At 51.8% G+C, this 22,116-nt stretch overlaps 1 protein-coding gene and 1 long non-coding RNA gene across 24 annotated transcripts; one reads left to right on the forward strand and one right to left on the reverse strand.

Moving 5' to 3' along the window:
- Positions 1–7,908: 7,908 nt before the first annotated feature.
- LOC144285517 (uncharacterized) lies at positions 7,909–16,807 on the reverse strand. Of its 3 annotated transcripts, none has more exons than XR_013353782.1 (2): positions 16,600–16,807; positions 7,909–9,387 (listed from the first exon to the last, which is right to left on the reverse strand). XR_013353782.1 is itself a non-coding variant. In XM_077850675.1 (2 exons), exons 1-2 carry the CDS (start codon positions 10,918–10,920, stop codon positions 8,859–8,861), a joined length of 933 nt encoding a protein of 310 aa, XP_077706801.1. In that variant the 5' UTR covers positions 10,921–12,671; the 3' UTR covers positions 7,909–8,858. The 3 variants fall into 3 exon arrangements, 1 of the variants encoding a protein (XP_077706801.1); XM_077850675.1 differs by lacking the exon at positions 16,600–16,807 and adding an exon at positions 10,517–12,671; XR_013353783.1 differs by lacking the exon at positions 7,909–9,387 and adding an exon at positions 13,489–14,882.
- On the forward strand, positions 11,492–20,148 carry LOC144285518 (uncharacterized). Of its 21 annotated transcripts, none has more exons than XR_013353801.1 (7): positions 12,292–12,629; positions 14,337–14,686; positions 15,119–15,158; positions 15,383–15,876; positions 16,537–18,616; positions 19,687–19,800; positions 20,036–20,148. It is a non-coding gene; the product is annotated as an uncharacterized LOC144285518 (long non-coding RNA). The 21 variants fall into 21 exon arrangements; XR_013353804.1 differs by having other exon boundaries at positions 16,537–17,051; XR_013353785.1 differs by adding an exon at positions 11,492–12,278 and having other exon boundaries at positions 12,585–12,629; positions 14,646–14,686; positions 15,119–15,138; positions 16,537–20,148.
- The last annotated feature ends 1,968 nt before the right edge of the window (positions 20,149–22,116 follow it).

Genomic DNA, 22,116 nt, shown 5'->3' on the forward strand with positions numbered 1-22,116 from the left:
GGAACCAGATGTGCGAGAGAAGCTGTCTCGGACCTCCCCGTGCCAGTGACCTTACCTGGTAGCCCAAGGGGTGAGAGAGCCGCCCACTGAACCCCGTCTGGACTCCTGGCCCACAAGATAACAAGACATTAGACAATGGTCATGGTTTGTTACACAGCAGTAGATCTCCAGAATACCTCCAGAAGCCCTTGCTCTGAGTGGACCACAGTGGCATTTTGGGTCTTCTGGGATTAGTATCAGCTCCAAACCAGCATCCAATAATCCCTAAATTCTTTCCTTTTTTTGAAAGATTTTATTTATTCATTTATTCATGAGAGACACAGAGAGAGAAGCAGAGACACAGGAAGAGGGAGAAGCAGGCTCCCTTAAGGGAGCCTCGGGATGTGGTACTCGATCCTGTGACCCCAGAACCATGACCTGAGCCGAAGGCAGATGCTCAACCACTGAGCCACCCAGGTGCCCCTTAAATTATTTCCTATTTCCTCTTCTCCAATGCATACCCTGGTAAGTGGCCTCAGGGCCCTTTGGAGGAAAATCAGGATAAAATGTTAGAGCATACACTTTTGGCTGTGTAGTAGCATCCTCCTGCAAGTGGATTCAGCCTCTTTCATTCAAGGGGGTCAGCATCCATGGCCTGCCCAGGCCCCGGAGGGTGTGGTGGGGTGGGTCACAGTTCTCCATTTTGTTGCTTAAGTTAGATTTCTGTTTACCAGACCTATAGCTTTTCTGCTTATGCAAGTCCCAAGATTTTATTCAGCTGCCCACTTATTTTGGTCTTGGGGGCATCACGATTGATCAATTAATTAATGAATTCCCTTGTCCACCTCCCAAATGCAGTGAGGGGGTGATTGAACAGGTATTAAATAATAAGTCCACTTCTGCATTTGAGCAATCTCGTGAGTCTTTTGTTTGTTTGTTTTTCTCTTGAGTCTTTTGAATCCTTTCTTCTACACTAAAGAAATTCTGGCATCTCAGTTTACCTCAGTATAGGCTACATTTGGGTTTCAATGAACCAGCTGAGCAAACCTTTAGAGCCACTTGTAATTCCTTGAGCTAACACAAGGAACAAGGAATCTAGGATCTCTGCTGAGTTTACCCACCCACATCAATATATTTGTCCAAACCCAATGTTACATCCCTTCCATTAGGATGCACCACACTTGAGGGGCCACTGCCATACACATTTCTCTGTTGACAGGAGTTGGCAATGTCTTGTAATGCGTTCGTGTGCTCCATGCCTCCTCATGGGTCACACATTGTACCTGATCCCCTGAAACTTGCTAAGTCTTAAGTCTGGTTATAAATCTAGAAGCAACTAGAAGTAGTGTGGGGGATCTTGAGGGAGATCACTTTTCCCCTGCAAGGACACCACCTCAGGAGAAGCTACTGGAGTTTCTTCAGGCATAGAGAGAATCTCTGGCTCTTCACTTGGACCTTGATCTAGAAAACCTAGAGCTCATCTTTGTTTTTCTAAGTTTTCCAGAGCACTTAGAAGCAACCAAGCAGCTCCACGGCCCTTCTCTTTATTTCCACTGACACATGCCATGCCAGCAGCTGCTTGGTCACCCAGACCCTGCCATAGGCCTTGACCACAGGGGTCTAAAGGTGAGCATTTAAGTGACTACTTCACTCTTATATGGCATGGACCAGCAGTGTCCTCTGCACCCCCCACCCAGCATGTATTTAATGTCTCCAAATCTACTCAGAGCAGAGAACCAATGCCAGATTCCCATCCTGAAGGTTCTCTTCTGGAATCATGGGCACTGCCAATAACTATCAGGTAGGGACTTATGTTTATATTAGTCCTGACATGATTGTGGGAGGGGCTGGGGGTGCGAAGGTCCAGAGAAGGACTTGGTGTCAGAGAAGGAGCCTCCCCCAGGGTAGCCTGAGAAGCCAGGCATGTCCATAGTCTCTGGGAGCAGCCACCCCATGGGTTCTTAGCCTGGTCCCTCTGTTGCTCATGTTAAAGTGAGGGGTTCTTGAGTAAATAATAGAAATTGTGGTGCTTTCACTTATTTTGCTCTTGTGCCATCCTTGCACACTCTGAGCTAAGTCTAGTTATTATCCCATTTTAGACAAAAGGACAAAGACTCAGAGAAGGGTGCAGGGCCAGATTTCATGCTGTGATCCCAGGGTCCTGGGATTGAGTCCTGCATCAGGCTCCCTGCAGGACTCCCCGCAGGGAGCCTGCTTCTCCCTCTGCTTATGTCTCTGCCTCCATGTCTCTCATGAATAAACAAATAAAATCCTTAAATAAAAGGGGGTGGTAGTTAAATAAGTTAAGGTACATCTGCAAGTGGGGTACTATCCATAGGGGAAAAGAATGAGTTCTACATATTCGATTGAATCATCTGACATTGCTAACATTTTTTAAAATGTTATTTATTTACTTGAAAGAGAGAGCACAGAGGGAGAGGGGGAAGCAGACTCCCTGCTGAACAGATAGCCTGATGCAGGGCTCGATCCCAGGACCCCGAGATCATGACCTGAGCTGAAGGCAGCTGCTTAACCGACTTGGCCACCCAGGTGCCCCAAAATTGCTAATGTTTGACCATTTTTGATTTACAAAGTGGTAACACGGTGATTTCAGATGATGTAATCCAAGAGGAGGCCCTGCTCATGTTTGCTGCTGAAATAACAGTCCCAGACTGGGGACCCGAGATAAGTAAAGGAGGGGAGGGGTGTCCTCTCCCACATGGTGCTTGGGGCACCCGGGCTCAGGAGCACCTGCCATCTTCAGCGGGTATGTTCCCAAGGCTGTTGTGTTGTGTCCCCCAGCTGGAAGAGGAGGAGCCTGTAGGAGCACATGGCCCAGGCCTGGAAGGGGCACCCCTTACTTTGGCTCATGTTCTGCAGCGGAGAAGCCAGTCTTGTGGCCACTCGAGACTGCAAGGAGGCTGGCAAGTGTGGCCTTGCTGGGAGCCTGGGAAGAGGGAAATATGGGTTTTGGTGGATGGACGGGCTCTCTGCCCCGGTACCTTCTAAGCCTTTAGAGCAGGGCTATCATAGCGGCTGCAGAGTAAATGGTATAATGTCTGTGTACTTAGCACAGCCCTGGCCTACAGCGAACGCTCAATAAATTTTAGTGTGGCAGGCTACCTCCCAGAGGCCCCCTGTGCAATTGAGTGCCAGTGGCGCACAAGGGAAACTTGCCTGGTGACTGTGGCAGAGTGTATCTCCCCACATACGAGGGGTTGAGGACATTTCACCATTCCCTGACCGGGGCACCCCCTCCTGACTGGTGGAGAAATGATGCTGTGCAACATCTCAGGCTGGTCCTCGCAGGCGCCACTGTTTCCATCTTGGCATTTTCTGTTTCTGTCTCTCTCTGCCTCGATATTTGCTCTTGGAATCTAGCTACACAGTCCAGGAACCCAGGCACCTGGAGGGACTACATGTGGGGGAGGCCCAGGGAGGCCCTAGGGGACAGCCAGCAGCTACTGCTGACTTCCCATGATTCCAGCTCCTGCCTTTGAGTCTTCCAGCTGGGGCTCTAGACACCATGGAGCAGAGATCATTCTTCCCAGCAGTCTGCATTCCTGATCCACAGAAATCTTGAGAAGTAATAAACAATGATTGCTGTTTTAAGATACTAGATTTTGTTTTTTTGGGTTTTTGTTTTTTAATGAGAGTTTATTTTATTTATCCATGACAGACACAGAGAGGCAGAGACATAGGCAGAGGGAGAAGCAGGCTCCCTGAGGGGAGCCCGATGCGGGACTCGATCCCAGGACCCCAGGATCACGACCTGAGCCAAAGGCAGATGCTCAACCACTGAGCCACCCAGGTGCCCTCACGCTACTAGATTTTGGAGCGGTTGTTTACATTGCATTGAATGATCAGGACAGTCATGCACTGTTTGTTGGTTGCTTCCTTTTCTTTACCTTATTTTCCCACTCCTCTTCTGGCTTCCCCTGGGTCACCTTACAGACCATCCACCTGCCTTCTGGTTTCTGTCTCAGGCTCTGCTTCTGGGCGAACCCCAGCAAGGACACACTTTATTTCAAGAAGATACATGCAGGAAAGTGAAAATGGAAAATAACTGAGTGCTGTTTTCCGGATGGGTTTGAGAACCAGAAACTCTACTGTTATTCGATGTGTCTGAATTATTTACATTTTAACTCTACTATAATTTTTACAAATACAAAAATTGCCCATAATGCCAGAGTCAGCTCTCATGAGGCCAATGCATGGAGTGAGGTGACCTGAGAAAAAGAGCCAGCTTCTAACTTCAGCGCCCGCCAGGCAGCTGAGCTGGGTGGGGTGAATCCTTCTCACCCTCCTCTTCTTTTCCTTCTTCACGCTTTAAACTCTTAAAGTTGTGCTATATACACGTGACACAAAACGTACCATTTGACTGAAGTTCACGCTCACACTGTTGTGCAATCCTCACCACCGTCCATCCTCAGAGCCCTTTCATGTCCCCACGCTGAGACTCTACTCCTTAAGCACTACCTCCCCAGTCCCTCCCGCCAGCCCCTGGCAACCACCGTTCTACTTTCTCTGTGGACTTGACCGCTCTGAGGACCTCGCATAAGCACAGTCATACACTATCTACCCTTTGGTTTCTGGCTTATTTCACTTCGGGGGGTGGTTTCCGAAGTGGTTCCAGGATCACTCTCGTGGTCACGGCCATCGGTGGCCACGCTCCCTGGCAAGAGACCTGCACCCGCCCCACACAGGTGTGGCAGGCGGACGTGGCAGGCCCAGACACTTTGTTCCGGACCAGCTCATGGTGCCTCCCCTTCCCCATTTCTGAACAGAATCGCCGGGCGAGGGTTAATCAACATTCAGTCATGTTTCCAAGTTTAAATGGAGCATTTGTTTAATTATGTGTAAGTAGCAATACATTGTGGCCATTATCTAAATCACTATTTTATTTCCTGGATGTGGTTTCATAATGCAGGGTTTCTGCTCCAGCCTAGCATCATTAACAGAGAAGAGTTAATGAATATAAAAGCGTAAAGGCTAATTACACTTTAATTTACAATCATGGTCTCATTTTGGGACCACATGAAATCTGTTTTGAAAACAATTTAAAAAAAACCCCGCGCACTTGCCCTGGTAAGTGGAGGGACCCCGGCCAGGAGCCCGGCTCTGTCTGCCGCGTCGTGGCTGAGTAGCACTGGCTGGCACGGATCCCCTCTCTGGCGCCGTCGCTCATTACTGGAGGCTGCTGAGGCCAAGTTCAGCGCCCTGTGACTCTGTCTTTTGTTTCCAGCAATTTTCCTCTTGCCTTCAGTGGCTGCCCTCGTGGCTGCTAAGGAAGAGTTGGGGGAGCCCCATCTGGAGCACTGGTGGCCCGGGCACACTGCTCTGCCGTGGCCTCCAATCGAGGCAATCGGGTTGGAATGACCATATTTTAAAGGTGGCGGTGATGGAAGTTCCTTTACTGAGTTGCCTAAGTTCCTACTGTGTGCCAGGCACGAGGCTGGGTACTTTTACACATTATTATGTATTCCTTGAAATTGTTTATCAATAGCAATTGGTCTCCCTGAAATTTGAATAAGTCCCTCCGGAATGCATAATGGAATTATGAGGGGTAAATTAAATAAAATTTGGGGGGTATAATAATGGCATTGTTGTTATGCAGAATGTTTTTATCTTAGGAAAGGAAAAGAAGTTTGGGAGTGAAGGGTGCTGATGTCTACCATGTATTTACAAATGGCTCGGGTGGTGGTGGTGCAACTGGGTGGCTCAGTTGGTTAAGTGTCTGCCTTCAGCTCAGGTCACAGTCCCAGGGTCCTGGGATCAAGCCCCACATCAGGCTCCCTGCTCACCAGGGAGCCTGCTTCTCCCTCTCCCCCTGTCCGCCACTCTGCCTTCTTGTACTCTCTCTCTAATAAATAAATAAAATCTTAAACACACACACACACACACACAAACTCCAAATGACTCAGGATAAAAAAAAAAAATATATATATATATATATATAAATACATATATAAAATACATATATATATAGAAAGAGGAGAGAGAATACATACATATATATATATATGTATATATATATATATATATATAGAGAGAGAGAGAGAGAGAGAGAGAGAGGAGATCAGTAACCAAAGTATGAATCATTGCTAAATCCAGATAGAGGGTATATGAGTATCCATTGTTCAGTTCTTTCAACTTCCCTATGTTTTGAAAAATCTTATAATAAAAATTGGGAAGAAAAAAACATCATCCCTCTGGCTGCCACAAATTGTTTTACCATTTTTTTTTCTTGTCAAATAAACATCTTTTTCCCCAACTGAGGTCAAAGTTCTTTTTTTTTTTTTAAAGATTTTATTTATTTATTCATAGACACACAGAGAGTGAGAGGCAGAGACACAGGCAGAGGGAGAAGCAGGCTCCATGCAGGGAGCCCGATGTGGGACTCAATCCCGGGTCTCCAGGATCACACCCCAGGCTGCAGGCAGCACCAAACCACTGCGCCACTGGGGCTGCCCTGAGGTCAAAGTTCTGTTTAATTAAGCCTGGACTTTGTATGCATAGTTTTGCTTAATGGATTACTGACATCTGGAATAATAACTAATCAGATAATCAAATAATAATTAATCAAATATACACAAAGCCAAAAGGCAAAATAAAGCCACGGGAGAGAGGAATCAGCTATGCGGCCCATTTGCCTTTTTTACTTCTGAAACCTTCAATGAAGGCTCCCCTTGTAAAGAACAATCATTTAAGAAAATACTGGCACTTTCTGCCTGCTGATGGCACAGATTAGGGGGCAGTGAAGGGACCTATCAGCCACAGCCAGTGGGCTGGTGCAGTGCAGGTGGCTGCCACCTCTGGGAATTCATCCTCAAGAGACTTTGGGGGAGATGCAGCATCATTTATGTTAAAAATAACAGTAGAAACAACCAAAATAGAAAAATCTGCATAGAAACATCAAACACTTGTTTATAGGGGCACCTGGGTGGCTCAGTTGGTTGAGTGGCCCACTCTTGGTTTTGGCTCAGGTCACGATCTCAGGAGGCTGGGATTGAGCCCCGAGTGGGGTCCCTGGCTCAGCACGGAGTATGCTTGGGGACTCTCCCTCTGCCTCTGCCTCTCCCTCTGCTTGCCCCCTGCTTGCTCTCTTTCTCTCTCTCTCAAATAAATAAATTAAAAAAAATTCTTTACTATTCCAACAGTAAGGGGCATTTTAATACTTTCTGTATGCTTTGCAGTGCCAGCTCACAAATCCTTGGGCCATGCCCCCAGGCATGGTGGGCAAGGTGACTGGCAGCCCTGTGGCCCATCCCCTTGGCCATAGCTGATTGAACTAGAACAGGCACTGGTACCCGAGCCAGGCCAATCAGAATGCCTTCCCCAGGAATTTGGAAAGGTGACTAAGGAATCTTAGACTCAGTGTGAACCTGGGAGCTGTCAGGGGCTGTCAGTCTGCTGCCATCAGAGGCTGAGGACCCTCAGTGCCATGACAAGTATGAAGCAGACACATGAAGAGAAGCAGGAGACAGCGAGAAAGCGCTGGTCCTGGGTCCAGCCTTTGGATTTTTAGAAACTCCCCTGTAGCATTTTATTATTTTCCTTTTGTCATGTTTAATGTGGCTTGAGTGGGTTTCTGTTACACAAGACAGTTTGAATATATTGAGGATGCATTTTTTAAATAATGAAAAGGAAAAGAATAGGGGGCAGTTGGGTGGCTCAGTTCACTGAGTGTCCAACTCTTGATCTCAGCTCAGGTGTTGATCTCAGGGTTGGAAGTTTAAAAAAAAAGATTAGATGGGATCCCTGGGGGATCCCTGGGTGGCTCAGTGGTTTAATGCAGCCTTCAGCCCAGGGCATGATCCTGGAGACCCGGGATCGAGTCCCATGTCGGGCTCCCTGCATGGAGCCTGCTTCTCCCTCTGCCTGTGTCTCTGCCCCTCTCTGTGTGTCTCTCATGAATAAATAAAATCTTTAAAAATAGATGGGATCCCTGGGTGGTTCAGTGGTTTAGTGCCTCTTTTGACCCAGGGCGTGATCCTGGTGTCCTGGGATCAAGTCCCACATCGGGCTCCCTGCATGGAGCCTGTTTCTCCTTCTACCTGTGCCTCTGCCTTTCTCTCAGTCTGTGTCTCTGATAAATAAATAAAATCTTTAAAAAAAAAAAAAGATTAGAAAGGAAAAGAATAGGAATTACAGTCATTCACTGACTGGGCTGGGCACACTGTGTGCTGTGCCACCCCTCCCCTGGATGGGCCCTCTCTGGTTCCAGCCTCTACCAGGACCCTGGAAGTCCCATCTCCTCACTTTGTGCCCAGAGTGAAAGTGGCTTCCTGCTACAATGATCTCTGGGTCACTGCCCCATCCCATTTGGCTTCTCAGCTCTTCTGTCTCCTGTGTGGTTAATTCCTTGGATCACATTCACCACGTAAATAAAATACTCTTTTCCTGATTGGACATTAACTGATACACATACGTTATCTCGTTTTGTCCTCAAAATGCTCTTCTGAGGAAGGTAATAGCATCCCTACTCTGCAGATGAGAAAGCTAATGTTCAGGGAAGCTGAGTAATGTGCCCCAAAGTCACAGCTTGTCACAAAGCTCACAAGTTCTTTGAGCTTGTATCGTCATTCTAATACACTGTACGGCTTCTTATAACCACCTTTATTAAAAACAAAACCAGGACAGATCCTGACATTCAGGAGCTTCCAGCCCTGCGCAGCTGGATGAGTATAGGACTAATCAGAAGGCTCTGGGGTGGCCTTGCAGGCCCAGGAAACCCCCGCAGGTAGGTCCAGCCTCTGTGCCCTGGAACACATAGGCACTGGTCCTAGAATCCCCTCCTCACTCGCCAGCAGACAGCCCTTGGGCACGCGGCTCCCCCCTGAGCCTAGTTCTCTCCTCCGGCACCAGAGAGGTCATGTCTAGAGGATGGCTCTGGGGCAGCCCTCAATGGCTGAGAGACCGCACACTGGCCAAAGTGCCCACACACGGCTTGGCACGGACTTACACCCAGTAGCCGGCTCAGGTTGTCCCCCAGTGTCCCTTTGCCTGTGTGCAAATGGAGAGGAAGGGTGGATGCTGGTCTCAGCTCCTCCGAGGTCCGTGACCCATTCTGTCTGTTCCCATCTACTTGTGATTCTTTTTTGCTTCAAAAATATATGTTCATTTTCAAAATCCATGAAATGTTGGACCTGAAGGGCCGAGTATATTTTTTTTCCTGGTACATATGGAATGAAATGTGTAACATAAAAAATGCTCTCGGAAAACCATGGGAAACTCCAAGCATGGACACAGAGTCCCTCTCTCACATGGTCTCCAGCTGCCTCAGTTTCTTCTACTGTATCCTGCTGCAGAGTTGGGTGAGGACTCATGGTGGCATCAGTCACTCCTTGAAGGTTGTGGTCCAAACAGGGGGAGCCCTTCCAGTACCTTTGTAATACAGTTCTGAATCTAAAGTGTTTAGGGAAAAAAAAATAAAGTGTTTAGGGATGGAACACATCTCACGTCACCCCTGAGGGTGTCCCCTCACACCCCCCCTGGCTGGCAGGAGGACTCTGTGCTGCCTCTGTATCTCTCAAGGTTGCTGGGATAGGCGGCGTTTTGCTGCTTTTGGCTTGATTCTCTTACAGCTACAGTGCAGTTCTGGAAGTTGTGCACTGCACAATCTTAGGGGCATTCACAGTTTGTGTCATAGACATGGCAGATTTTCAAAAAATATTTACTTATTCATGATAGACATAGAGAGAGAGAGGCAGAGACACAGGATGAGGGAGAAGCAGGCTCCATGCCGGGAGCCTGATATGGGACTCGATCCTGGGACTCCAGGATCGCGCCCTGGGCCAAAGGCAGGTGCTAAACCACTGAGCCACCCAGGGATCCCCCAACATGACAGATTTTTTTTTTAAGGTTTATTTATTTATTTGAGAGAGGTGGGGAGGGGCAGAGGGAGAAAGAGAGAGACTCCTCAAGCAGACTCCCTGTTGAGTGCAGAGCCTGACATGGGGCTTGATCCCAGGACCCTGAGATCATGACCTGAGCCAAAACCAAGAGTTGGAAGCTTAACCAATTGAGCCACCTAGGCACTCCTGACATGGCAGATTTTCTAAAGTTAGGACAATTTCCTGAAAGATGGGAGTAAAGAGAAAGTAAAGGTGTCTTTTCTGAATTCTCAGAGTTGCCATGTGAATTAGAATCATTTTTATTTTGGGAGAATGACATCTCAACCCACTGAACTTCCGTTCAAAGCCTACCTCCAAAAAAAAAAAAAACAAACAAAGCCTACCTCCAGTGACCCCTCCCCAGGAAGCCTCTACCCTCTGTGTAGGGATCACTGCCCATTCCCCCCTACCCCTCCAGGGCTCGCTCAGCCCCTTCCTTCCCTCTGCCAGGCTGTGAGCTCTGGGGTGCAGTAATGGCTGCACTGGATGGGACTTACCCACCCCCTGACCTTTGTCTGCCCAAGGAGAGAGTCCATGGGCATTCTCGAAGGCCAGCCTAGGCTTGAACCAGAAGGCCATCTGGAGTTTCACGAGGAGCCTATAATGTGGGAGCTGGGAGGGCTGGCCGAACTCCTACTCACCCCCATTTTACAGGTAGGAACACCGAGGCCCAGAGCAGGGACGGACTTGCCCAAGGTCCCATAGTGAGTTGGGAGCCAAGGCCTCTTGACTGGCACCGAGGCTGTCTGCATCTGCTTCCTGCTACAGGATGGACAAGCAGCCCAGGGATGCAGGAGAGGTGGTGGTGAGGGTGACGTGGGATGCTCAGGCCACCACTCTGCACTATGGCGCCGGAAGTCGGTTTACAGCAGCTTCCCAGGGAGAGTTCCCGACATGGAGCCAGGATGTCTGACTCGTTGGTGAATGATTCTCTGGCACAACCGTGGGGGTCTGGGCTGGGGGTCTGGGCGCCGAGCGAGCATCTCGCCGGCAGCTCCCTGGACGCAGAGTGACCCTGTGCCCCCTGCCTGTCCGAGCGCCCCATCTCCAGCTTCCCTCCTCATCTGATCCACTTCACCCTGCTGAGATTTATTCCCAGGCCTCACAGCCTGAAAATAATTTGCTGACAAAGCCCCATCCCAGGCAGGTGCTTTAATTGGTTTTGTGGGAGCAGGTCTGGGAGCATCTATTTAGAAGGAAATAGAAATTATGGCGGTGCCGCCTGTCCTTTCTCTGTGATGGGGACTTGGGAGTGTATCTGCATTTGTGGTGGGGGAGGGTTGACTCTGAGGAAGCAAAGGCCTGGTCACCGGGAACCCCGGGTCCTTCTCTAGGGGTGCAGGTGCATGGACCTGAGATGTCCAGGGCCACGGCGACAGGGCAGCCCCTCACCAGCCCTGCTGAGTCTCCGAATCAGGCAGAGCGTCCTCCACTTCACAGAGCTGAGCGGGCCGAGGGGCAAGGACATGGCTGAGGTTTAGAGCACAGTGTCCTCTTCTTCATCCTTCTTCAGGGTCACCCTGGCCTTTGCTCAGTGGGCACCCTCTGAAGCACAAATCCCATTCGTCACTCCTTGACTCTAAGGCCTTCCACACCGTCCCACTGCCCTTGACGTGAAGCCAAATTCCTTAGTTTGACTCTCAAGGTCCCTCCCGGTCTATCTGATCTCTGATGACCTCCTCAACCACATCATTCTTTGTTCCTATCTGTTCTCCACCGATAGTCTCCAGTCTTCCCTCCTGGGTACCCGTCTGCCCCCTACCGCGCATCCCATCCTGGGCTAACTCGGCAATTGCCTTGTGACAGAAGAGATCATTGTTACCTTCATTTTACAGACGAGGAGACAGGAACTCAGAATGTTAAGTCACCTGCCACAGGTCACAGAGCAGGCCTGGGGACCCATTCCAGGCCCATCTAGTGCGCAAGCCCACACCCTTAACTGCCACGGTACAGATGGAACTAGCCAAGCTCTCAGGTGCCCAAACCCCACGGGTCCCCTGAAATATCCCTGCCTGCATTTTTCCACTGGCAAACTCCTACTCATCCTTTGATGCCCATGGGATATCACTGGTGAGCCCACAGAGCAGCCCTGGAAGCTCAGCCAGGTCCTGGACTTGCCTGGGTTTTTGAGCAGCCTTGACCACAGCGGCTGTATGTGATCCTGGGCAACGCCTCGTGTCTCTGAGGGCTCAATCTGCCCATATGGAAAACTAGAGGCTCAGCCTGGAGGCACCTGACACCAAGGGACCCTGAGGACCAGGCTTGGGCTGGAACCTTATGCATGTGCCCAGTGTGATTATGACTCTTGTATGAGTGCATCATGCCACAAGGCCAGTCTCAACGCTGCCAGTCACCTGCTACATGGGAGCTTGAGCAAACCTTCCCGACCTTGCCGATTCTCAGGTTAATCTGTAGAACGGAAAATAATAATACCCCACCCTGCGGTGGTGATCTGTGGTGAGGATTACAGGGCCTGGCCCAGAGCATATGCTCCAGAGGTTCTCGCTACTGTGGTCAGTGCAGAAAAACGTTCTGTGCCAGTCCCTGCAAGTCACAGTAGGGGGTGGCAGAGGGAGGGGGCTGAGGATGTCAGTTTAGACAATTAGAGAAGCGAACCTGCGAACCTGCGTAGGTCGTGGTTTTCTGGCCCGAGGTGAGCAGGGAGGCTGCGTCTCCAAGCTTCTTTCTACCTGGTGTGGTTTCTCTAAGACCGCAGGACAGTGTTAAATAGATGGGAGCAGTTCCTCAGGACAGGTAGGCAGGCTGTGGGGGGGGTCTCAGGGGAGGGCCAAGGGCTCAGAGGGGACTGGGGCTCACGGGAGGGCTGGGGCTCAGGGGAGGGCTGGGGCTCAGGGGAGGGCTGGGGCTCAGGGGAGGGCCAAGGGCTCAGAGGGGACTGGGGCTCACGGGAGGGCTGGGGCTCAGGGGAGGGCTGGGGCTCAGGGGAGGGCTGGGGCTCAGGGGAGGGCCAAGGGCTCAGAGGGGACTGGGGCTCAGGGGAGGGCTGGGGCTCAGAGGGGACTGGGGCTCAGGGGAGGGCCAAGGGCTCAGAGGGGACTGGGGCTCAGGGGAGGGCTGGGGCTCAGGGGAGGGCTGGGGCTCAGAGGGGACTGGGGCTCAGGGGAGGGCTGGGGCTCAGGGGAGGCCCTGGAGCCGGCAGATCTTCCTGGCCGAGGCGGGTGGTGCAGACGAGCAGCCCAGCCTCAGCTGCCCCAGAGTCGAGGGCCTGGCCTGGTCGCCCAACTTCGGGGTCAGGGCCAGGCTCCGGGCGCCCCAGGGGCCAGGTGCGAGGCGGCCCCCTGCAGCCCCCGGTGGCGCCAGGCGCAGCTCGGAGCCTGGGGAAGGCGGCCCAGCGCGGACCGTAGGTGGCGCCACGAGGCTGCGCTTGGGCCTCCCTGGCGGCTCCCGCCCGCCCGGCGATCTCGTCCCGCGTGGCCAGGGGACACCCCCGCTGTGTTTGGGGCGCCAGGGGTCGCACCCTCGCCGGCAGAGGCCGAGGCCGAGGGGACAGGCGGCCGGACCCCGCAGCTCGCCTGCCGTCCCGGCCGTCCCGGCAGCTGCCCCCAGGCCTGGCGACCAAGGCTCCAGGGACAGGGGCCGCGCCCTCCGGCTTTCCCGGGCCCGGGTGGACGTGGGGGGTTGGGTCCCAGCCCCGACACAGGGTGCGCGGTCCTGGCGGCCGCATTGCGAGGGTAGCCACGGTGGGAACAGGGAGAGTTCTGGACTCGTCTGTGGGGTGCACGGGTGGAAGTGCCTGGGCTAGTGCCTGGCACCTGCGCCACCAGCCTGGGGACTTCTTTCTTTGTTCCAGAGGTGGTCCCCACGGGAAACTGCAGCCCCCCACCCTTGATCTAGGCCAGGCAAGAATGGGGGCACCCCAGGCCCCACTGCACTCCTCCACTCTTGCAGTCCCCACCATGGCCACACTTCCCAGACCCCAGCCCCTCTGACCCCCAGGGCAGAGGTATAGGGTGTCTCTTCCTCTGCCTCCAATCCTCCCCTCAGGGTGTCCTGGGCTCCCTCCCCAAAGGGATGACTTGAATGGGAGAGGGTCACCATCCCTGTTTGAATAAACACCTGGGGTGCTGTGTCTGTGCATCCGTGCACACCTGGGAGTGTGTGTCCTTTGGGGGGCGTCCTCTTGACGCCTACTGGGCCTGGAGAAGCCTTTTGATCTCCTAGAGAAGACTCAGAGGAGAAGCCCTCAAGGCAGGTGAGCTCTGGGGCCAACTTGACCAGTGGGGGTCACTTGCCCCAAACCAGCAACAGAAGACATGGCCTGGGGGGCGATGAGCTGCCTGTGTCTGGAGGGTTTTAAGCCTCAGGACTTTTATATCCTTTCCAGGTCATTCCAGAATCCACACATTTCATAAGCAGCTACTGTGAGCTCTGCCCCACGAGTGGGAACAGTGGGGGTGGGAGAGGGAGTTTAGAGATGAGCAAGCACCCCCCACCCCACAGGAGCCCAGTTCAGCGGAGCAGGAAGGACATGTCTTTGGTGGCTACATGTGTTGGGGGATGTGATCAGAGGAGGATCAGAAGAGAGATGGCCTGGCAGGAGTCAGAGCATGGAGGAAAACCTCAATGACAGGAAAAAGAAATTTGGACTTTCTCCCACAAAAGCCAGTTACTGTGTCACCGCCTCCACCCCACATAGACATAGACACACACACACACACACACACACACACACGGATTCAGGGCATGCTGTGTGATCTGGGAGTTGCTTAACCTCTCTGAGCTGGATTTTCTCCCCTTCCCTTCTGGTAGCAAGCCCAGTCCAGGATCCACTACTGAGGACGACAGAGGAGGTACGATCCAGGCCTGGCCAACCCAAGTGCCCTATCCTGGTGCTAGGGTTGGTTCAAGGTGGGCATGTGACCCCCTTGCCCAGAGGCTTTTCTGCTAGAAGGGCTTCAGAAGCTTCTCTGCCACATTTCTTCTTTGGCTTTTGAGCCGTAAACTTCTTATTGACTTTAGCTGCTTTGCATTTTCACTGTCCTGCAACTGGAAAAGTCCAGAGCAGATCAGAAATAATAAAGCCCTTCCTGTGTGGCAGGCTCCCTGTAGCTGTGTGTACAGTGCCATTCCTGGGGGGCAAGCTGAGGCAGAGAGGCAGCGAGCTCTCGGGGACCCCTCTCTGTGGTTTCTCCCTGAGTGGCCCTGGGCAAGTCCCTGCCCCTTCCCGAGCTTTTGTTTCCTCCTGTGTGAAATGGGTCACATCATGTCCTTCCTCTCTCCAGGTGGCTGCGAGGACTCAGGCGTGAGCTGGTGGGGCTCCAGGTGTCCTAGGCCTGCTGAGTGAGAGGGTCTGGGATTCAGAAGTGGGGTGGGCAGGGGGAAGGGGCTGGGGTCCGGGAAGTGTGGCTGTGGTGGGGACTGCAGGAGTGGGGGAGCACAGTGGGGGGACCGGGACACCCCCATTCTTGCCTGCCCTAGATCTAAGGTGGGGGGCTGTGGTTTCCGTGGTGGGCTCAGAGCCCCCTCTTCCAGCTCCCTCTTTCCAGAGGACCCGGGAAAAGCCAGCAGGAGAAAGGAAGCAGATGAATTGCGAGCTGGAGCCAGTGGGAGGAGATGCTGTGACAGGTGGTAGAGACGCGGTGACAGGTGCATGAGCCTCCAAGCCCAGACACCTGGAGCCCTGACACCTGGAGCCCCACAAGCTCGGCTCACCAAGAGGAGATGTCTGTGACTACGCTGCTCCCATCCCTGACGTCTCTGGGCCACCCTCCCTCCTCACCAGTCACCCCTCCGGCCACCGCTCCCCTCCTTGTCCTCCAGGATCCAATGTCTGTCTCACACCCGCTCCCCATAGGAAGGCCTGGTAGTCTTAAACCCAGATGCGACCGTGAGTCTCCCTTCACCAAGTCCTGGGTCCCTGGACCACCTTCGGCGCCCTGCCTGACCCTCGGCTTCTGTCTTGCTGCACTGCATCCCCATGTGCTGGGTGAACTGTGTTCTTGGGGCCTCCTGACCCTGCATGCAGGCCTGGAGCAGAGAGGTGAGGGGCGCTGTCCTCTCTCCTGTCTGTGTGTCACCAGAGGACCTCACTTTGTGTGCTAAGGTCCCAAACCTACAGGAGATCCCATGAGCACCCGCTGCACTGGGTGTCTGGGGCAGCCAGTGTTCCGCCTGGGACTTGGCTCCCAGAAAGGGCCAGACCCGGGGAGCCTGGTGACTTGTTGTCATGGTCAATACTGGTCTAAGGAACCCCCCATCCGGGCTCTTAACCCAGCCCTCTGGAGCTCTCGCCAGCCATCCCTCAAGGCTTTGCTCCCACCAGGGTGGCAGGACCAGTCTTTGAGGTGAGGCCATCGTCACCCACTGGGGCTGCTTGTGGGTCCTGCTACCTTTCCCAGGAACACAAACCCAGAGCCGGGGATGGTAGGACACCTGGCCCCAGGGGTGGCAGAGAGCCCCAAGAGGGACCTGGACAATAAGGAGACACAGGGCTGTGACATCATTTCCAGATCATTGTAGCAATCCAGAAAGACTCCACGTTGTGCCCTGACAGAGGGTGGGGGGGACAGTTGTGTTCTGAGTGAGGCAGAACTTGACCTGAGCCAGCTCGCTTGGGCAGGGTGGTAAGAGCATTGCCAACTGGAGGGCCATTGTTAACTAACTTCTTTCCACTTAGTTTTTCATTGTTTTTGTTGTCTAGGCTGATGAAAAATGTACTCTTTTACCATAATCAGAGAACAAGAGAATGATGACTCCTATTTACCAAGCAATGCTTTGGCGTCCTCCTGTCTGTGATCCTGTCACCGACAACTGCCAGGTGTTCCTGCTTCTGGGAAGTTATGGAGAGATGTGGGGGGAGGGGCACCCCTTCCCGGAGCCTTCCTCTCTCCCGCCTGATTCACCCCACCTGCCATGAGCCCTGATCTCCTTGGGGGTAGATCTGTCTGGCTCTTCCCCACCACGGGGCCTGGCACTGGGGATGGTGTGAGAGATGCTGAGGGCTGGGGGTTGGCGCCTTTCTTTATGCAACAATAGTCATTTATTAAGCACCTACTGTTTGCGAGGGCCTCTGCTGAGCATCATGAGTCCTGCCTCCCTGTGGTTCGGGTCTATGAAGGGCTGGATGATAATTATATATTACTCGATTTTAAGGAGGACAAGAACTCATAGCAGGGCATGGTCTCCCCTATGGGTACTGGGAGTGGGACCCCAAAGGTAAGAGGATGAGGGGCCCAAAGGACAAGTTTGGATAGAGGGACCAGCTAGCTGGGTGCAGTTCTAAAGCAGGAAGGACATCAGTTTTGGAGGACAAGAATACAAGAATGCGAGCCATGGAGCTAGGGCTCTGAGAGGGGGGTGAGGAGTTGAAGGCTGAGGCAGGTGAGGCCCTCGGAAGTCAGGCATGGAGGAACCCAGACTGTGGCAAAGACTTTGGGCTTTGTCCTCAGCTTGTGGGGAGCAGCCACTGCAGGGTTTTAAAGCAAAGTGGGGTAGGGAGGTGGATCTTGGTTCCTTTCTTTCTTTTTCTTACTTTTTTTTTTTTTTAAGATTTATTTATTTATTTTAGGAGGAGGAGAGAGAGAGAGATATCCAGAGTAGTAGGAGCAGAAGGAGAGAGAGAGAATCTCAAGCAGACTCCAGCTGAGCATGGAGTCCCATACAGGGCTTGATCCCACAACCCTGAGATCATGACCTGAGCCAAAACCAAGAGTCAGATACTCAACTGACTGAGCCACCCAGGTGCCCCAGGATCTGGGTTTTTAAAGGATCCCCTTTAGGCTGTTGAGGGAAGGATGGTTGGGAGTCGTGGAGGGTGAAAGATGGGGGATGCTGGGCCAAGGTTGGGGGTAGTGGGGCAGGAAGAAGTGGTTGAATTGGGGATGTGCTTTGTGACAGGGGTGACGGCACCTGCTGCGAGATGGGTTGGGGAGTAACAGGCAGAGGCAGGAAGCCCACCCCCCACCCGCCCCAGGTATCTGGCTTGTACACATGGAGGTGGCATGGCCGGGAGAAGGAGCAGTTTGGGGGCCCCCAGCCTAGCCTAATGGGAACCCTGGTGAGCCTCTGGCCCTGATCCATGCCAGGCTCTGGAACTTGGGAGCCTTGAATGGCCCATTTACATTGGATGTCAAGGCATATGGCCCCAGATGTTTTCTGATCATTAAAAAATGTGAGTCCTGGGCAAGTGGGCCCATGGATGTGGCTATGGTAGGCTGCTGGTCTCCACTAGAAGGGCTGACCGGCCTGGGGTCTCTCAGTCCTGCCCAGCTCCTGTTACCCAGGGACACAGGCCCTCTTGTTAGCAGGCCAGGAAGGGGAGAGCCAGGCCAGGTGACTTTGCCCAGGCCCAGGCTCACTGGTGTCTTGGTCAGGGTAGCAGACCTGGATTCAAAGCCCACTGGTCCTTCATGGCATGGGGCAATGGGGGCAAACCTGGATCTGGTCAGAGGAGGCAGAGTATGGGGGTGGCCGTGAGCATTGTCTCTGGAGTCACACAGACCTGGGTTCAAATTCTGACTCTCCCACAGACTGGCTTGATGTTAGGCAACTGGGCCTCTCTGAGCTTCGGTCTCCCCATCTGTAATGGGAATACTGATATCCCCTACCTCCTCATAGGGTTGGGGGAAATACTAAAATTAGACAATATACGTGAAGTACTTGGCTCAGTGCATAGTAAATGCTCATTAAATTTGAACTGTTATTACAGATCTTGGATACAACAGTAAATGTTCTACTTCCAGACCTTTGAAAATGCTGTTTTCTTCACTCAGAATATCCTGGTTGGTTTACTCAGTGCCCAGGTCAGGGGTCTTAGCTTGGAAGCCCCTCCAGGCTCACCCCAACACCCAGCTGATTAAACTCTTCCCTTTGTGTGCCACCCTCTCCACAGCACTTACTCATAGCAGTTACTCTCTTAGACTGGCCACCAGGGGTGCTGGGTCTGATTTTTCTTAGTTGTCTCCAGGACCTAGCCGGAGGCCTCAGGACCCCCCAGGCCATGCTTTCTGGCTCCTTACCTGAATTCCAGATTTCTTTTTCCTCAGATGAGCAGGGTCTGGACTGAGCTTAGTATAAAGAGTTCTGGGCAGGGCCCAGCAGTGGGGTGTGGGACATGGGGTGCCAGATAGTTCAGGAGGCAGGGTCCACGATGGCCTGGGTTGGACTAGGAGTCCAGAGGCCCACGGAGAGCTGAGGTCCCTGTGGTGGGGGTGATGGAAGTTGAGCCCACATAACAGAGGCAGCGGCCATCTTTGCCTACAGCATCCTTGAACACAAAAACAAGTTCGAGGGAACAAGAAATGTGGGGATCCCTGTCGGGGGCCAAGGCCCAGGCAAGCAGATGGCCTAGGCCTGGGGGCACCGGCAGTCCTGCTGCTCTGTTGGCTCTCAGCTGAGGTCAATTCCAGGCCTCCCTCATCAGCCTGAATGGGAGACCCAGTTAGCTTGGTGTTGGGTTTTGAGTGGAGAGGAGGGATTTTATGGCCTTGGTGAGGGGAAGTGGCAGACAGGCAGCGGGTAGATGGCTTTCCCGGAATCCCAGATCTCGCTTTAATAATTTGTTTCAGAATTAATGTCCATTCACACCACCTTCACTGTTCCAGCTCATTGGAAGATTAAATAAAACCCCGCGTCCCTCCTCCCCCCCAAATGGAGGGAGACCAGCCCTGTTCTTTCCGGCTGGGCTGGCTGCCTGAAGCCAGCGCAGGAAATAAATCTCTCAGAGAAAACCACTTTGCTCACAAGATTTCAATCCAACAGGGCATAGTGGCCCCAGTCACTTCTTGTTTTATTTAGCTGATAATCTTTTATTGTATCAGGAGACCCTCACAGAAGCACCATGTCTTTACAGGCCCGGGACCTCCCCCAAACAGCCGGGCCAGGCGTCCTAAGTGGAGCATATGCTCTCCTCACCTCCCGAGTGTCTTCCCCTTGCTGCAGGTAGCAGAGCCAAGTACCCAGAGAGGTGGGTTCTTGGGTGCCAGCGCACCAGGGAAGGGACAGACTGTGGCTGCCCATGGCTCCAGTTCACAGGCCTGGGCCTCTGTGGGGGCAGAATGGCAGCACTTTGTGCTCTAGGTACCAGGCCTCAGGAACCCAAGCCAAGGAGGCCCACTGGCCAGTGAGGCCAGCGGCAGAAGTCCAGGTGTCACTCATTCACTCACTCAGCAGATACTTATTTTATGCCTCCTCCGTGCCAGATGCTGAGAATAAATGATGATGAGACAGGTTCCTGCCCTCTGGAGTTACAGCCTCTCCTGGAGGAAGCCTTTGTTTTATTTATCTGATTAAACTTTCCTACTCATGTACCATTTTCAGACTCAGACATATTCTTTTTTCTGTTTGCTTTTTATTTCATATGGGCTGGCAATACAGAAGCCAAGATATTAATTAATAATATTTAAAAATATTAAAATTTGATAGAGTATTCCAAAAATGAGTCAAAATAAATCTTCACATCAAAGAGGCACATGATTGGAATAATGATCATGAAAAATCTGATAACCTTGGGGTCAGGAGAGAAAATCAGATAGCATTAAGATGTGAGAGTACACGGGGATCCCTGGGTGGCTCAGCGGTTTAGCACCTGCCTTTGGCCCAGGGCGCTATCCTGGAGTCCCGGGATGGAGTCCAACGTCGGGCTCCCGGCATGAAGCCTGCTTCTCCCTCCTCCTGTTGTGTCTCTGCCTCTCTCTCTCTCTCTCTCTCTCTCTGTCTATCATGAATACATAAATAAATAAATCTTAAAAAAAAAAAAAGATATGAGAGTACTGGGGTGCCTAGGTGGCCTAGTTGGTTGAGCATCTCTTGATTTCAGCTCAGGTTGTGATCTCAGGTCCTGGGATCAAGTCCTCCATTGGGCTCTGTTCTCAAGTGGGAAGTCTACTTGAGATTCTCTCTCTCTCTCTGGCCCTCCCCTCACTCTCTCTCTCTGGCCCTAAAATAAAGAAATAAAATCTTTTAAAAAAAGATACTGGGCAGCCCGGGTGGCTCAGCGGTTTAGCGCCGCCTTCAGCCCGGGGTGTGATCCTGGAGCCCCAGGATTGAGTCCCACGTCGGGCTCCCTGCATGGAGCCTGCTTCTCCCTCTGCCTGTGTCTCTGCCTCTCTCTCTCTCTCTCCGTGTCTCTCATGAATAAATAAATTTTAAAAAATAAAAAATAAATAAACCAAATTGGCCTACTGAGATGCTTAATGCGTCCCCAGAACCATGATTAAAAAAAAAAAAAAAAGATACTAGAGTGCTACCTCATCCAGTATTTATGATGTTTTCCTCTACTACTCTTTTCAGTGTGCCTCTTTAGGCTAGGTTTCAGCTAAGTTTTGTTATGTATTAATAACTTTCCCGTACAGTTCTTTGAGTTTAAAAACACATATCTCCTATCTTTCATAGCTCACCCTGGGTCACTAGACAGTTTTGAATTCTCTCGATGGCTTAATATTTATTTTTTCTTATGTAATAGAGATTTGGTTCTGATTTCAGCACATTTCTCATTTTTCTAAACAACTTTTTAATTTTAAAGCTAATGATAGACTTACAGGAAGTTGCAAAAATAGTAATGAAGAGTCCAGGATACCCTGCCCCCAGCTTTCCCCAAAGGTGGTGTCTTGTATAACCGTGAGACGGCATCAATGCCAGGAAATCATATTGGTACCATTCTGCTAGAGAAACACAACCTAATGTAGGTTTCACCAGGTTCCCCACGATTTCATTTGTGTTTCCATGCAGTTTATTTTATTTTATTAAAATTTTTATTTATTTATGATAGTCACACACACACACACACACACAGAGGCAGAGACACAAGCAGGCTCCATGCACCGGGAGCCTGACGTGGGACTCGATCTCGGGTCTCCAGGATCGTGCCCTGGGCCAAAGGCAGACGCCAAACTGCTGCGCCACCCAGGGATCCCTTTCCATGAAGTTTAAACCAATGTATAGATTTGTATGACTCAGATATATTTGACATTATTTTTATTTTCCCTAACTTTTGAATCGAGGTATAGCTTTCAGAGTGCAAGTTGCACGGAGCTTAGGTGTGCATGTGTGACTGCTCTCCAGATGGGATGGCCCCTGTGAACACTGGGAGCCTGGAGTAGTTTTGCCTGTTCTTGGACCTCTAGGAACAGTTTGTGCTCGCTTGAGCCTGGCTTCTTTTGGACAATGAAGGGAGGTTCTGGGAGGTTCTCGTGGACACTTTTTGTCAGGGGTATAATGGGGTTATTTCATTGCTGGCATGAACCATGGTTAGGGAAATCTGTGTTGACTCCATTTGTTCAAT

The sequence above is a fragment of the Canis aureus genome, chromosome 16, assembly GCF_053574225.1.
Source record: "Canis aureus isolate CA01 chromosome 16, VMU_Caureus_v.1.0, whole genome shotgun sequence".
Taxonomy (NCBI): domain Eukaryota; kingdom Metazoa; phylum Chordata; class Mammalia; order Carnivora; family Canidae; genus Canis; species Canis aureus.

What these genes read in the sequence shown, in the direction of transcription:
- LOC144285517 (XM_077850675.1), bottom strand. Translation starts at nt 10,920, where the DNA reads ATGGGGCGCTCGGACAGGCAGGGGGCACAGGGTCACTCTGCGTCCAGG. An exon ending in TTCCTACCTGTAAAATGGGG is followed by an intron (nt 9,388 to 10,516) that starts GTGAGTAGGAGT and finishes TAAACACTTTAG; the next exon opens with ATTCAGAACTGTATTACAAA.